The sequence below is a fragment of the Siphateles boraxobius genome, unplaced genomic scaffold, assembly GCF_051911475.1.
Source record: "Siphateles boraxobius isolate OS27281-9 unplaced genomic scaffold, OSU_SipBor_1 16, whole genome shotgun sequence".
Classification (NCBI taxonomy): Eukaryota; Metazoa; Chordata; class Actinopteri; order Cypriniformes; family Leuciscidae; genus Siphateles; species Siphateles boraxobius.
The window spans coordinates 15,939,086-15,956,232 of NW_027508766.1; the positions used below are offsets into that span (position 1 = coordinate 15,939,086).

General features: G+C 38.4%; 1 protein-coding gene across 1 annotated transcript; it reads left to right on the forward strand.

The window, feature by feature from the left end:
• Positions 1-5,905: 5,905 nt before the first annotated feature.
• nrarpb (NOTCH regulated ankyrin repeat protein b) lies at positions 5,906-8,236 on the forward strand. Its single transcript, XM_077231765.1, has one exon. It carries the CDS (start codon positions 6,047-6,049, stop codon positions 6,380-6,382), a length of 336 nt encoding a protein of 111 aa, XP_077087880.1. The 5' UTR covers positions 5,906-6,046; the 3' UTR covers positions 6,383-8,236.
• The last annotated feature ends 8,911 nt before the right edge of the window (positions 8,237-17,147 follow it).

A 17,147-nucleotide genomic window follows, 5' to 3' on the forward strand; every position in this document is an offset into this window, starting at 1 on the left:
GCAAGTTTCCTCTGCAACACAGAGTTAGCTTCACAAATATTTGGATAGAGATATTGGCTTGTTAAAAATACCTCAATTTGCATGTATTTAATACAATGCGGAGGAGTAGATTTACAAGAAGAAAACTTTCACATCTTTTCACATCTTAAAACTCATTAGGGGGTCCTAGAGAATATTTCTCCATCTTTTATACAGCTCACACGCAAGGGTAGATATTATATTCCAGTCAGAGGGTTACTGCAGTACAACGTCTGACATCATGACCAGTGTTGCCTTTTCCTGGGGATATCCGTCACAAACAGTGAGGCTGAGATTGGGACAGGGACAGGAAAGCGTTCACTTGAAGAGGGTGGGCTGTGCCTGTGCCGAAGAGGTACGATTTCAGAAAGGACCAGAATTCCTTCAGACACAATTTGCAAAGCCTGATGGTACTGTTATATTTTTGACTTCAGTTTTGTGTTTTAATGCTGGTTTTCTAAAGGATAATACACAAAACTAAATAGGCTGTTTTAGGCATGTCTATGATGTAAAGGAAAAGTCTAAATTTACTACATCAATAAGCCTTGGTTTACTAAAGTCTATATAGCAAATTATCTGATCTTTCTCTTAACCTTTTGTTAAGCTCTCTAATTGGCATCATCTCTCTCTCTCTCTCTCTCTCTCTCTCTCTCTCTCTCTCTCTCTCTCTCTCTCTCTCTCTCTCTCTCTCTCTCTCTCTCTCTCTCTCTCTCTCTCTCTCTCTCTCTCTCTCTCTCTCTCTCTCATAAGTATGTCAGAACTTATGAGGTTGAGCAAGTCGAGCTCCTGCCCTTACAGCTGTTGTGGTTCAAGGGCAGGAAGCAGCTTGGTTCCCACACAAAGGTACACATCAAACACACAGACCAGTACAGACTCACACACACACAGACACAGACAACCGCACATATGCCAGGCTTGCAAGCATAACACAAAGTACAGTGAACAAATACACACCAAGACAAACAGGACATTCCTACTGTCTGACGCGACAAACCAACAGATTTACAGGCCCTGTTTCCACTTAAACACATGCTTTAGCTCGCAAATGTCTCCCCTTATGGATCACAGAGTATCCATACATTTGTCTCATTACGTATGTTTATTACATGTCTGCTCCCAGAAATTAGCAGTCAAATGTTTTAGCATAACGACAGCTAAAATGTATATTTGACTGGTGTCAATGGCAATTGTGCTACAGTAGATTTCTCCTGTATCACTTTGTGGACTTTTTGTTCTCAAAGTCAGCAAGTAAGTCAGTAAGTGTTTTTTTTAAATATAAATACAATTTTAATTAAATTGATCAAAAGATAGTAAATAATTTTACATTGTTACAAAAAAATCTTCTGCTGCGCATTTGAACTTTCTATTTTTCGAAGAATCGATAAAGAAATGACTAAAAAGTACATCAGGGTTTTCACAAAAATATTAAGCAGCACAACTGTTTTCAAAATTGATCATAATAAGAAATGTTTTTGTCAAAATGTTTAAGAATGTCAGTAACCAAATAGTTGATGGACCCCATTGACTTCCATAGTATTTTTTTTCCTACTATGGGGGTTACACTTTATTTTAAGGTGTCAATGTTACAGTGTAATTTTACATTTACAGTTTTTCTCAGTCACTCTGGTGCATTTCTCACATCACTATTTATATTTGCACAACAGTTAGTGCAACCTTCACAACATTTAGTCATTTGTGCACATCACAGTATCAGTTTCTCATTCCTTCCAACAAATTGCAAATGCTTTTGGACATGCATCAATTGCTTTCATTCAACTCTCTGCTGTTTTATAACATTATCATTTGCTTATGTCATGTCAATCAGAATTAACTTTACTTTGAATGCTGAATAGTCATTGCATATAAAACTAATAGTCCTCATTTCATTACGTAATCACATACAAAAAAGTTTAACTAGTTGTCAAAATCTGTAAAGCAAATTTTACAAAAAATTTTTATCTTTTTTTTTCCAGAAAATGTCTCCTAAATTGAACAATTTCTCTCAGGTGAACCTATGTGGCCACAGAGAGGAACGTCTGCATGAATGATTTACAGTACTGTGTATGTTGTATGTTCAGTTCCAATATGTACTGCAATATTGTTTACAGTTGTGCACAGTTCAAAAGGGAGTTTATGTTTGTTGTAAATAAGTGTTTTTTTTCTTTTGCACAATGCTGTAAACAAATTAGATTTGCAAAGAGCATATGCAGTAAAAATGTGAAACATACATATTCAGTGTCTTGTACTCAGTTACCTCACTAAATACAGTAATGTGTAACTTTACTGTAGTTTTCAAATGGCTGTGCAAATAGTATATAGTTCTGTCTTGAGCATTTTCAGGTAGTGTCACCAAGATCTGACTTTTTTGCATTGTAAAACATTTACAGAGTAAATTGTCATAATGAAAACATGACAAAGCCATTTGCCTATCTTGTTCATAAACAATGGTGTCAGGACTTTTCATCTTGATGACACTGACACTTTCATTGACATGAATACTTGCTTTTGAGGAATGAGCTATCCATTTTGAGCAAGTGACACACTTTTGCAGGTTTCAACTAGGTTTTGCAGTTTGTTATAATTGTTTTGAGAACTGCATTAACAGTTGTGCAAATGTAAATAGTGATGTGAGAAATGCACCAAAGCGACTGAGAAAAACTGTAAGTACTGAGTCATATTAATTAACCTCACGTCCTTTCTATAGGGATAGAGTAGGACAAGGATTTGGTTGAGGGTTAGTTGCATGTAATTATGCACAATTTACTGTTATTACTATCGTAAGTACATGTGAGATATGTTACAAGAACACTGTAAAATAAAGTTTTACCATAAAGTGTCACACTTGATTTTAAGGTATCCTTGTTACAATGTAATTAAATACTGAGTAATATTAATAAATATATAGGTTTAGGGTTAGGAATAGGGCTTGATTCAGGGTTAGTTGCATGTAATTGCATAATTTAGTTACTGTAACAAGGACACTGTTTTTTTCAACCTTAAAAGTTCAGTTAAGTTTCTCTGTAATCTTTGCAGTTTTGTGGTAACACATTATACCCAAATTAATTAACCACACAGTTCAGTTTTAGACTGTAAACGCCATGCCAACTTTCCACAGGGAACTATTTTGAAATATCTACCTCTCTCTCTCTCTCTCTCTCTCTCTCTCGCTCTCTCTCTCACTTTATATCTATGTATACGCCTATGCTGGGAAGAAAGGCTCAACTCTTTCCCACGGTCCTAGAGCACGTGGTTTAAAATTGGATCCTGAATGACCCACCCTCCCTATTGAAACGTCACTGCAGTTCAGCCATTGAGATCCTGTTACACTGCCAAAGATTTTAAGACATTTGAATAAGAGTCTATTGAAGTTGGCAAAGAACAGTACAAGACATATTCAACAAAATTACAGTACACAGACAAGTTAAGTCAGGTTTGAGAGTTGTGAGATGCTTAAAATTATGTTTTCACATATTGAATATGAAGACAATTCCAGCCCTTGTTTAAATTTGTATTAAATTTTACATGCTCATGTGTTAAGATATCTTCAACTTAATTTGTCACTATCACTAATGAAGCAATTGCTTGTCATGCATCTAGAAAATGGCCTAGTTTGGCCTCAAGTTTCTGTGCCAAATTGAGGCTATACTGGGCGATACAAAGACAGCATGCAGTAGCCTAGTTCCCATGGTGCCTATAAGGACACTGTTTCACCACTGAGAATGAGAGCCTCACTGCTGCATGCTAGAAGAAGTGCTGGGCAGGGTTTTCACCCATTTGTTGATATATTTTTAACAAATTGATTGTTGATAGACAAATGCTTAGAAGATCTGTGACACTGGATGGGATTATGGACCACCTCCACCCAAGTATAATACTATTGTAGACAGACAGATTGAGATGGGAGGAGGGGAGGGGGGATAGATAGATAGATAGATAGATAGATAGATAGATAGATAGATAGATAGATAGATAGATAGATAGATAGATAGATAGATAGATAGATAGATAGATAGATAGATAGATAGATAGATAGATAGATGAATGGGTGGATAGACAGACAGTCAGCTGATATAGATAGATAGATAGATAGATAGATAGATAGATAGATAGATAGATAGATAGATAGATAGATAGATAGATAGATAGATAGATAGATAGATAGATAGATAGATAGATGGATGAATGGGTGGATTGACAGCCAGTCAGCTGATATAGATAGATAGATAGATAGATAGATAGATAGATAGATAGATAGATAGATAGATAGATAGATAGATAGATAGATAGATAGATAGATAGATAGATAGATATCAGACAGTCAGCTGATATAGATAGATAGATAGATAGATAGATATATAGATAGATAGATAGATAGATAGATAGATAGATAGATAGATAGACAGACAGACAGACAGATAGATAGATAGATAGATAGATAGATAGATAGATAGATAGATAGATAGATAGATAGATAGATAGATAGATAGATGAATGGGTGGATAGACAGACAGTCAGCTGATATAGATAGATAGATAGATAGATAGATAGATAGATAGATAGATAGATAGATAGATAGATAGATAGATAGATGAATGGGTGGATAGACAGACAGTCAGCTGATATAGATAGATAGATAGATAGATAGATAGATAGATAGATAGATAGATAGATAGATAGATAGATAGATAGATAGACAGACAGACAGACAGACAGATAGATAGATAGATAGATAGATAGATAGATAGATAGATAGATAGATAGATAGATAGATAGATAGATAGATAGATAGATGGATGAATGGGTGGATTGACAGCCAGTCAGCTGATATAGATAGATAGATAGATAGATAGATAGATAGATAGATAGACAGACAGACAGACAGACAGACAGACAGACAGATAGATAGATAGATAGATAGATAGATAGATAGATAGATAGATAGATAGATAGACAGATGAATGGGTGGATAGACCGACAGTCAGCTGATATAGATAGATAGATAGATAGATAGATAGACAGATAGATAGATAGACAGATAGATAGATAGATAGATAGATAGATAGATAGATAGATAGATAGATAGATAGATAGATAGATAGATAGATAGATAGATAGATAGACAGATGAATGGGTGGATAGACCGACAGTCAGCTGATATAGATAGATAGATAGATAGATAGATAGACAGATAGATAGATAGATAGATAGATAGATAGATAGATAGATAGATAGATAGATAGATAGATAGATAGATAGATAGATAGATAGATAGATAGATTCACGTTTTTAATTCAAAGGGGTGAAAATGCAATAAAATGTATTTACTTTAAAATTTTAGACAGTAGTTAATGTGAACTTGACAGAGAGATAGACAGACAGGCAGACGGTTAATCACAAAGAAGTATTTTGGTATTTTTATTGTTTATGCAGCGTTTTTCTCTGTAGCCTATTTCCCCTTTGGTTGGTAAGGAACATTAACAATGCAGTCTGCTAAAAAAAAGCCTATGAAACGAACACAGTCTCCGCCCCTAAAAGACGAATTTCATGACGGGCTATTGTTATTCAAATGAGCCGCAACAGGAGGAATCTAGTCTGTCAGCTATAACGGAGGAGTATACAGTCAGAACACAGCGCGCGGAGCTGGAGGCAATTCAACACCCGCTCGTGGGAACCACCAAGGTAAAGCACTAAATATATTGATTGTAATAATGTTTTCCGCCAAAATTTTGCATTTGCAAACATTAAATACATTTTCTATTAGGAACAGAGTATTGGAGCACCACATGCCATATGGACTACTGAAATTCCCAGCTCCTGCTTTAAGGACCGTATGACATTTTTTTCATAATAATATCGGCGGAAAATCTAAACTGGGGGATTTGCGAATACCTTGGAGCTTGGTCTATGAATTATTAAGTGCTATTTCTGACCCGGTTAACGTTCGCTGAGTTATTTCGGAGTTTGGAGGAAGACCTGGCTCATTATCTTCTCTCAGAAACAGAAGCGAAGGGGTCTACCTGTTGAAACCATGAGTCAGGCGGACATGACTTGCTCTGCGCGTCAAAGAGTGTTTCAGGAAGCGCTCAGGAAGGGCAATACTAAGGAACTTCATTCTCTCTTGCAAAACATGACAAACTGTGAATTTAACGTGAACTCTTTCGGACCCGAGGGACAGACGGCGCTGCATCAGTCCGTTATCGATGGCAACTTGGAGTTAGTAAAGCTACTGGTGAAGTTTGGTGCAGACATCCGTCTGGCCAACAGAGATGGATGGAGTGCTCTGCACATAGCAGCATTTGGTGGACATCAAGACATCGTTCTTTACCTCATTACACGGGCGAAGTACTCATCAAGCGCTCTCTGAGGCAATCAAAGAAAATCTGACGCTGTACCTTTAAGCCTATCATATATTTGACCCCTTTGTGCCAAAGTAAAAGACAGCTTGTTTGTGATGTAATGTGTGTAGGAAATTGATTTAATATCGGTAAGCACATAATTCAAATCCAAAAGGCAATTTTTTTTTTGGATAATGTCGGGTTGGTACAATGTCATGGATGTGGTTTGCCAACTTTTGATGCATGATGAAAATGAATGATCACTGTGTTATTTATAGATTTTTTTGGAAGATAACAAATCGAATAGTCGAATCAAAGTAAGAAAACTGATATTTGGTTGTTGGTCCTACAGAATGACTACTCAGGGTGCGAATTATGCTGGGTTCTGGGGGCCTGAATCCTTAATTAAGCAAGTCTATTATTTCTACATATATTTCGAACTATATCAGTATAGCCTATCAGTTCAGTATCGAACAGTGTTTACAAAACACAATTACTGTCATTATTTATCCCTTTATTACTATATATGTTCATCATATTTCACCAAATGTGTTTTTTTAAAACACATCTTTAATTAATTTTACGCTTAGCTACAAAATACATGCGAGACCAACAGAAAATTATTGACAGGAATTCCTTCAGAAAGTCGACCACCGAGTAAATGAATAATTCGCACACTGACTAGACTGACATAAATATTCCTGTATAAAATTACATTATGTACACATTCTCTCAGCATATTGTCTAAAACAGGGACTGATGTCTGATACCTCAACTGTAATGCATTATAATGGTGACATTGCAATGTTGGTCATCAAGTTTAGTATCATACTAGTAGCCTATCTATTCACCATTCAGGATCTCTCACCTCTTGAACTGAAATATTCATACACTTAGCCTGGACACTACCAAATATGATTGCATGTTGTCACTGTTGTGTCGTAATTGTTATGGAGTTCCCATGTGAACTGAGTTTCTGACACTAAACTTTTTTTTTTTTTTGGTGCTGATCCACACATTTCAAGCCTGTTTTTTAGACTGCACTGTGTCCAAAAGCACATTGGACTCATCTTCTTATACCCTTTGCCAACTCAGGCAAGATGTGATAAGGATTAAATGTGTCGTAACTTCTGGAACGCTTCAATGCCAGTATGAAAATATGCATCGCTTATACTTGAGAATGTTTTAAATATTGCACTGATGGCTGTTTTTTGAGTTGTTGGTGTCAAGCCAACTTTTAATGATTCTATTTTTCTAAATGGAAAAACAATTCTTATTGTATGGATGCTCCAGGGTGGTTTTCACTCATTCTTATCAAAGGCATTTATATGCCAATGAATTGAATTACTTTATATGTATAATTATGTAACACACTTCACTTAAATGTCTCTCCATAAGTAATGTCAAACATATCCTAGAGTATAACAACTTTTGACATAATGGAAGAACATATAAGTAAAGTGTTCAGAAAAAACAACAACTCTTGGAGCACTTCTTATATCCTAAGTCCCATCCTCCTCTTTTTAGGGGGATGCTATGGTGTGTAACAAGAAGTTGCACAATGCACAAGTCTTTACTTGATAATGCCATAACATTTATGACATAAAAGTAAAAGTAACTTCCTTGATTGAGATAAAAGTCAAATGACTGTGATTTTTTGGACCAACTTTTGAGATATTTTCATCAAAGAGAAGTTTGGAAAAAGCCTCTCATAATGATTTGTCTATTGTGAATTGTTATTTTGTTGTGTTTTTATATATGTTTAGCTGTTTGTTTATGTTTTGAACGATGTAAGTGGTCATATTTTAAATATATTACTTGCTTTATTTTGTACTTTATGTACAAAGGCATTTTAGATATTAAATTCTGTGGTTTTAAGAAAATTACTTGTGTAATGCATAGACTTGCCCATGACTCTCCTGAATATTATTGTTCCTTGATTCAGCCTCTGCCTCTTCCTGTTCCTCAGGTAGTTGCAGAGCCATAGGGTTGCTCAGTATGTCCAAGAACAACAAGTGTTGTGACAAATAAACTGAAGCACATATAGGTATACAGTTAGTCTAAACAAGTTTCTTTATGCCTTACATATTTTACAGAGAAACATGTTTCATATGCATATAGCCTTGAGCAGATGCTAGCCGTAGCATGTATTAGTATTTAGCTCCTCAGTAAACACCAGTTTGGCTGCAAAGAAATGAACTAGTTAAAACAAGTCTACATTAACCTTTAATACCAACCATGAGAAAAAGACATGTGCTTAATTGTATTGTGCACTTGCAGAGTACTTCAGATTTTATCAATATATATTTTTAAAACTGCTCTTGCAGATAATGTGACGTTATCTAAACTAAATATACACTGTAAAAAATGATTTTTTGGTAAGGTAAATACTACTTAAAAAAAAACAATGTAATTTACAAGAAAAAGTTAGTTCAGGCAAGAATAAAAAAAATAAGTAAATTCCATATCAGTACTTAAGTCAAGCGAGTAGAAATGAAAGCGTAAATATCAACTCAATAAAATTAAGTAAAAATTACTCAACTTTTCTGATACTGGGGTTCCCATCATGCACTGGACCTTGAATAAATAATGAGGTTCATTTTTCACTGGTTTCCAGCAGTATTTACACTGTTTTATCATTGCTTTTGTTGTCAGGATTTAGTAACTTGCCATTTTGTTACATTTCGAGTAAATTTTCTCCTCAAAATGACACATTCAAACACAAAACGATCCATCAAATGTTACCGTCATTGTGTATTGTCTACCAAGTATTGAGGTCTTTGCATTTTCACATCATGTTTAACATCTGATATGATGAAGTATAAATTACTTAGATACTCTAAGTAAAACATATATTATAAATGACTGGTATAATTCAATAAAATTGTATGAGTGATATGTAATGCAAAGGAAATTTCAACTAAATCGATATTAATCAACCTTTTACTAGCCAAGTTAAAATTACTTATTTTCTTTATTACTTTCACCTAACTAGGTTAAGTAAAGTTTACTTAACTCCATATTCCAAGTAAAATTTAAGTTAACGAATTCTAATTAAAGCTACTGATGAATTATTTAGGTTTTTATTTGGCAAATCTTTGTAAATTTATAGTATTTTCTGAGTGGAAAAAGTTGCCTAGCTTTTTTCAAGTAAATCCTACTCCAAATTTTTTTCAGTGTACTTTATTAAAAGAGTACACCTTCATGTTTCTTAACACAATTAAGTAAACTTTTAAAAAGTGCACTTTGTAGTAATAAACATTAAGTTTTACTTTAAAGTCAATTTTTAATAATTATGTTTTGATTTTTTTAATGCTTTAAAGGACTAAGCTACACTTATTTTGATCTGTTAACAAACTAAAGCACATGTAAAGTACTTTATATGTTATTTGATGTTATATTTAGTTAATATATTTTAAATGTAATAAGTTGCAACTTCATCATTACAAATGTGTAATTACAAATATAATTTAATAGATGTTATACAAGTTTAAATAGAATGACATTAAAGTATATTTTAGTTTACCATGATTGCCTGTCAACACATCCAAAGGTAGGGGAGAGTGGGGCACCAACCTAACACTTTTTGACTTTCTCTGTTTGTGTAAATTCACTTGGGGTTAAGAGTATTTATTATTTCCCACATTAATTTCCCACATGTCTAGTACAATTATACGGTTTTGTTTAATTAATACAGTGTATACTTTTTTCTTGATTTACCCTGAAAGAGTGGAAGTGAAATGTGACCCCATATGGAAGTGAAAACCCCATACGTGTGGCATGTTGTAGCATGTGAGGGGCACATTGTAACATAACCATATGACAGATTAAAATGTTATCTGAAAAAAATATACAAGACAAACCAAAATATTTTGTCAATAAAATACAATTATTAACTTTTTCGTATAAAATAATGGCATTTTTAAATGATAAAAAAGTAATTTTTGAGTTTGACCACACACCACAAAACAGAGCTATACAGCATAGTTCAAAACATAATAATATTTAATAATTTCTGAACATTGACTCTCAGTCTTTCTTCAAATTTTTCTCATGGTTTCTCGAGAGATTTCATAAAAGTATAGAATAGAATAGCATAGTTCTAATAGGGGCACATTGTAACGCAGTGTTACAACATGCCCCACCTGCGCAACTGGGATTTAAACCCGGCCAGTGTCTTCTGCTGGTTAGATCAGCATTAAAGAACTATCTCAACTGATAAGATTAAAATAATATCAGATTTGTCTAATTTTAAGCACATTTTTTCTCTATATAGTGTAATATGATATGGCAACTAGTAAATACACTAAGTTTCGTCATGCTGGCATGTGTGGAAGGTTTTAAACCATATGTGTTACAACTACAACTACTGTAGCCCCGCGGTTGTGCCCCGCTCACCCATACACTTCAACCATATTTCAAAGACATTAGAAGTAATTTAAAGATACCTACTTAAGTTGGTCAAAAAGCATTCTAAAGTTCAGCTACTTGCATTTAATTTAAATTAGAATACATTTCATTTAATTGTACATATCAAGCAATTAAGTGTCTGAAAACATTAAATTCAGTTGGCACTTTATATTACAAGTATTATTTTAAAGAATACACTTCTGTAATAAGTACTCTTTTCAAAAACATGATAACGTTGTTTTTCACAAGGTAACACAAACTTCCACCAGTTTTGTATAGCTAAAGGAATTAAATGCAATTTCTATGTTAGAATACTTATCTCCCACATTTGAAACACAGTTTCAGCTTTATCTCGAACTTGAACTCTGAAAATGTCAATTCAGCAAATAAGTTACACATTTGTAGACTACATGTCTGTGTCTTGGTTGCATTTCCATTGATGGCTAATCAGCTGAATGAATTACCACCATTATATGTATACATCTAATGCTACATGCAACATGTAGCCAAGCAAGCCCAATCATGCTTGCAAACTAAAGAGTAGGGGATTGTTACTAAATACTGTTAAAGCTGATATATTTGTGTCAATGTAACCTAATTACTGGTTAGAGGATTATGGGTAAGAATGTTAGAATTGCCATGTGTTTCCTTCACTACACTGAGTACAAAAAAAAACATGTTTATATTTGGTATATCATTTCAGGAACTCTTGCCAGTGTTGTCTGAGGATACTTAAGGGTAATAATGCAACCACTCACATTTTTTTATATTGTTATATACAACATTCTGTGAGCTGAGTGACAAAATCTTTTGTGAGTTCTGATTAAATCACACAAGAGAATAACTTTATTAAGCACACTAAAATTGCATCACACATGTTCTAGTATTTCATCAGATGTTTATGAAATAAGTAAAAAAAGTAGTTCACTCGTGGTTCACTCTTAAACATACTGCTTACATTGCATTTTTCTGCCCAAATCACGCTCTCATGCCTCCAACTTTTAGTCCCTCCATTGACAGAAGGGGCAAAAGACAGATAGCGAGAGAGACAGGTGGCCAGGCCAATCCTTGCATGCCCTCTGCTCCTTTTAACTTTCTTTCACTATTTCACTCCATTTTGTGTGCTCTAGCTTGCAGTGACAAGCCGCCCCATTCACTCGCCCATTCTTCTCTCCTTTTCTCTTTTGTTTGTCCAGTTCAACTCTGTGCGCCTCTATTCATTCCCCAGACGGCCCACCATTGACGGGAGCCCCTGCCTAAGTCACACTGCCCGACCTGGACCCCCTCCCTTCACACACACACACACACACACACACACACACACACACACACACACACACACACACACACACACACACACACACACACACACACACACACACACACACACACACACACACACACACACACACACACACACACACACGCACAGCTCTGCAGCTGCTATGGTAATGAGAGAGGGGACAAGCAAGGGAGAAGGCTGGAGAGAACAGAAAGAGAAAGGGAGATCCTTCTCATGCAACTCAATAACCAGTGGCCCTGTTTTTTTTACAAATGGAAAATCCGTCTACCTCCTTTTCTTCTTCCCTCCTGTCGGTTTCCCACCCTGTTCCCTTCGTCCTTCCCCTCCCCTAGCCTCCACACCTCCTCTCCTGACCTCCTCTTTCTCATTCAAATCCATTTCACACCATGCCCTGAAAAGGGATGTTCAAAGGTGTGTAAAGTAACCCTGAATCAACCCTTCAGGCCTGAGAAAGTTGCACTGTTTATATGGATGCACTTGCATGCATGTCGGCCTCAGTGTGCAATTGTGTGCATTTTTAGACTGAATGCTTGTTTCATACTCGAACAGAGGTTTTTATTGCATTCGATAATGAGTCAAAATAACAAAGAAAATGGCTTATAGATGTAGCATACTGATATATGATGTAAAACAGGTGTCCTAGCAGAGTAACCGCAGGTGTAGCTCGTTGGTTACGCTTTATTTTGATGGTCTACTTTAGACATTTTACTAACTATGAGTAACTTTGCAACTACATGTCAACTAACTCTCGATAGAGTATTAGTAGGCTGTAGTAGACTGTTATGTTAGGGTTAGATGTTAGGGTTAAGGTTAGTAAAACAAGTTGACTTGTAGAAGTTACTTCACATGACGTCACCATTTTTGCAAATTCGTGTTTTTGTAGTTTACACGGAGACAATAACTGTATTATTTTCAAAAACGTGCACTTTGAAACTCGTTTTAAAAACTGTTTTTGTGTAAATTAATGCCCAAAACACATAACAAATTATCTGTTTTTAGTTGGAATGGTGTCGTTTAAACACTCCCTTGGAGTAAAAATAAAAGAGATATACACTGCCGTTCACAAGTTTGGGATCAGTAAGATTTTTTAAATGTTTTTAAAAGAAGTCTCTTCTGCTCATCAAAGCATTTGATCCAAAATACATAAAAAACATTTCTATTTGAACATATTTTCAAATGTAATTTATTCCTGTGAAGCTGTGATGATAAATGGGACGGAAGCAAATGCAAGTGGAATAAAGTTTAATGAATAGGATTAAACTCTCAAAATGCTCAATACAGATGAGGACAAGAACAATGAAGAAGATCTCTCTCTCAGGGCGTGGGTCAGACCAGGAACACAGACAGCGAAAGACAGGGCATTAAATAGAAGGCTGATGGTCTTCAGCTGCCGCTGGTCAGACCATCAGCCTTGTACGCCCACACGAAACACTCAGTACTAACGAGACACACCTATACACAAGACCAGAATGAGACAGTGGATCTACCAACCGTGACAGAAGCAAAGCTGAATTTTCAGCATCATTACTCCAGTCTTTAGTGTCACATGATCCTTCACAAATCATTCTAATATGCTGATTTGCTGCCCAAGAAACGTCTAGGTTACTAATGTAACCCCTGCTCCCTGAAGGAGGGAACAGAGACGTTAATGTCAGTAACTGACGAATTGGGATCTCTGAGAGCCCAATTACCTTCAAGTGGTAACAGAACTACCCAATGCACATATACTTACAAAAAGTTTTTTGCTAAGGAGCCGAGACGGGGTCCCGGCCGCCAACAGAGGTACAGTACTTGGTGATGGGTGTTAACTTCTCAGTTCCCTCCTTCAGGGAACGAGGGTTACATTAGTAACCTAGATGTTCCCTATCAGTCAGTCACGTTCAACGTTAACGTCAGTGACTGATGAATTGGGATCCCTATGGAAGGCACCAAAACTGCTGCCCCTTCCAGCGCCCTGACTTAGCCAGCTGGCCGTCCCACACGTGTTTGGGGGTGGAAGTACGACAGGGCTGTGCACAGAGAATGTCAATCACTTCAGAGACCACATCCTGTCCATTGGGAGATACCGTCAATACCTTACATAGATGGCATATGGGATCACCTAAAGAGGGGAATCACAACATATGGGCATCTAGTCTAGTACAGGGGCTGACCAACCGGGCAAACACACAAGTAGTGGACCTGGCGTCAGATGCCTCCGCCGCATCTTACTGCCGAGGATGCTGGAGGAACTACGCCATGGTTCACCAGCCGGGGAACTCAACTGAGGAGCAAAATAAGTGCTCGTATCCTGTCCTCAGAGGGGAATGGCACAGCAAGCGAGACAGGAGCAATCCCTCCTACATATCACCTGTTGGTAGACAATACACAGGAAGACACCGGCTCCATTCGGAGATCTTGTGAATGTGTTAGGTGTCCCAGCTCCCAGCTCTGCATATGTCTGCCAGAGAGGCCCCGTGCGCCAACACCCAGGGAGAAGCAACACTCCATGTTGAGTAAGTTCTCACTCCCAGGGGGCACAGCTCGTTATGGGAATGGTATGCACAGGACACAGCAACGCAACCTGGTCCCTGAAAGGAGTGGTGGGAAGTTTGGGCACGTATCTGGGCCGGGGTCTCAAGATGACATGAGAGTTAGCCAGCCTGAATTCCAGACACGCTTTGTCAACCGAAAATGCCTGCAGGTCCCCCACCCTCTTAATGGATGTGAGCGCAGTCAGGAGCGCTGTCTTAAGAGACAGGATTTTAATCTCTCTCATTTTTTAATTTTAAGCTCTCTGTAATGCCATCTGGATCAAGGAGAGGTTCCAAGAGGGGATGAGGCGTGGCCGAGGAGGATTTCACGTCCTGGTGCCTCTCAGGAACCTGATGAGCTCAGTCGTGCGGCCAACGAGCTCTCATGACAGCATTCGTCCAGGGAGGAATGGAGACTCCACCCCCAGACAGTCCAGCTGATTTGGGAATGCTTCGGGTCGCTTAGGTAGATCTGTTCGCAACATCGGAGACAACCCATTGTCAGTGGTTCTATTCTATTCTACAGTGGTGTTGATGGCGCAGTGGATAAGACACATGCCTTCGGTGTGAGAGGTTCCACTGTGGGTTCGAATCCACTGTGAGACACCAATGTGTCCCCGAGCAAGACACTTAACCCCTAATTGCGACCTCTGAAAAATAGCAATTGTAAGTCGCTTTGGATAAAAGCATCAGCTAAATGAATAAATGTAAATGTAAATGTAAAATGTAAATGTAAAATGTAAATGTAAAATGTAAATGATAATCAGTTGTGTTTCCAGAGGGACTTACCGTCTACTGCATGGTGGTGTACAGCAATAGCGGCTACATACACTTTCAGGGTGTAGGGAGACAAAATTTGCTCCAGCCCATCTTGCAGGAAGGAAAGCATGACATTAACAATGCATCTACGGTGATATTCCCTGCAGGAAGAACACCAATCAATGAAGCGATAGTGTCAACTGCCGCTGGAGGTTGATCACTTAAGTCCGGGTGCCTGATTGTGCCCAGTCCATAAGAAAGCAGGTCCTTCCTCAGGGAAATCGCCAGGGAGGGGCTGTCGAAACGAGCAATGAGTTCTGGCAACCAGGTCCGGGTGGGTCTGTATGGCGCAACCATCGAGACCTGCTCCTCATCCTCCCTGACCTTGCACAGTGTCTGTGGAGCAGGCTTACTGTGGAAATGCGTACTTGCGTAGGTGCCAGTGTATCCATGCTGAGGGTCCCCTCGGTCAGGGAATAGAACCACTGACAGTGGGTTGTCTCCGAGGTTGCGAACAGATCTACCTGAGCGACCCGAAGCATTCCCAAATCAGCTGGACTGTCTGGGGGTGGAGTCTCCATTCCTCCCTGGATGAATGCTGTAATGAGAGCTCGTCGGCCGCACGACTGAGCTCACCCGGGATGTACATGGCACAAAGCGACCTGAGTCGCTTCTGACTCCACAGGAGAAGATGGCGGGTGAGTTGCGACATATGCAGGGGAGTGTAGACCACCTTGGCGATTGATGTACGAAACTGTCAAAGTGTTTTCCGTATGAACCAGCACATGCTTGTCCCCCCTGACGGCAGAAACCGGTGCAGGGCAAGGTGTACTGCTAGCAACTCGAGGCAGGACCCCACTGTCCAGGAGCCAGAGGCTGCTTGCCCATCGTATACAGTACTGTACTGGAGGCATCTGTTGAGACAACAACATGCCTGGACACTTGTACTAGGGGAACACCTGCCTGTAGAAAAGCAAGGTCTGACCACGGGTTGAAAGTCTGGCAACAAACCGGAGTTTGCCATGCCCATCTAGGGACCGGGTCGTGAAGCAAGTGCTGAAGCGGTCTCAAATGAAGCAATCTGAGTGGCGTGACTGTGGCAATGGATGCCATTTGCCTCAGGAGCCTCTGAAATAATTTCAGTGGAAGCGCTGTCCTGCTCTTGAACGAATTCAAGCAGTTTAGCACTGACTGGGCGCGTTTGTTCATGAGGCGAGCTGTCATTTCGAACAAGTCCAACTCCATACAGAGAAAAGAGATTCTCTGCACGAGGGAGAGTTTGCTCTTTTCCTTGTTGCGTAAGCACCATGTCCCTGTGCTCGCATAACTGACCAGTCAGTTACCAGTCATTTAGATAGTTGAGGATGCGAATGCCCGCCTCCTTCAACGGAGTGAGGGCAGCCTCCGCTATCTTCATAAAGACGTGGGATAACAAGGACAGACCGAAGGGGAGGACCTTGTACTGGTATGCCCGTCCCTCAAACGCAGAAACGTCCTTTGCCAATAGGACTGCGATATCCGCACGCAGGACAAGAGCATCCTTGACTTCCTCTGAAGTAAACCGGGAGCTGCTGAACCTAGGGGGATGCTGGGCGAACTGAATCGCATAGCCGAGTTTGATCGTCCGAATGACCTAGGGAGACGGGCTGGTAAGCGCTAGCCAGGCTTACAGACACCGTGCAAGGTGTAATAATATTTCACATTACAGTTTTTAGTGTATTTTGGATCAAATAAATGCAGCCTTGGTGATCAGAAGAGACTTCTTTCGAAAATATAAAAAATCTTACCGATCCCAAACGTTTGAACGGC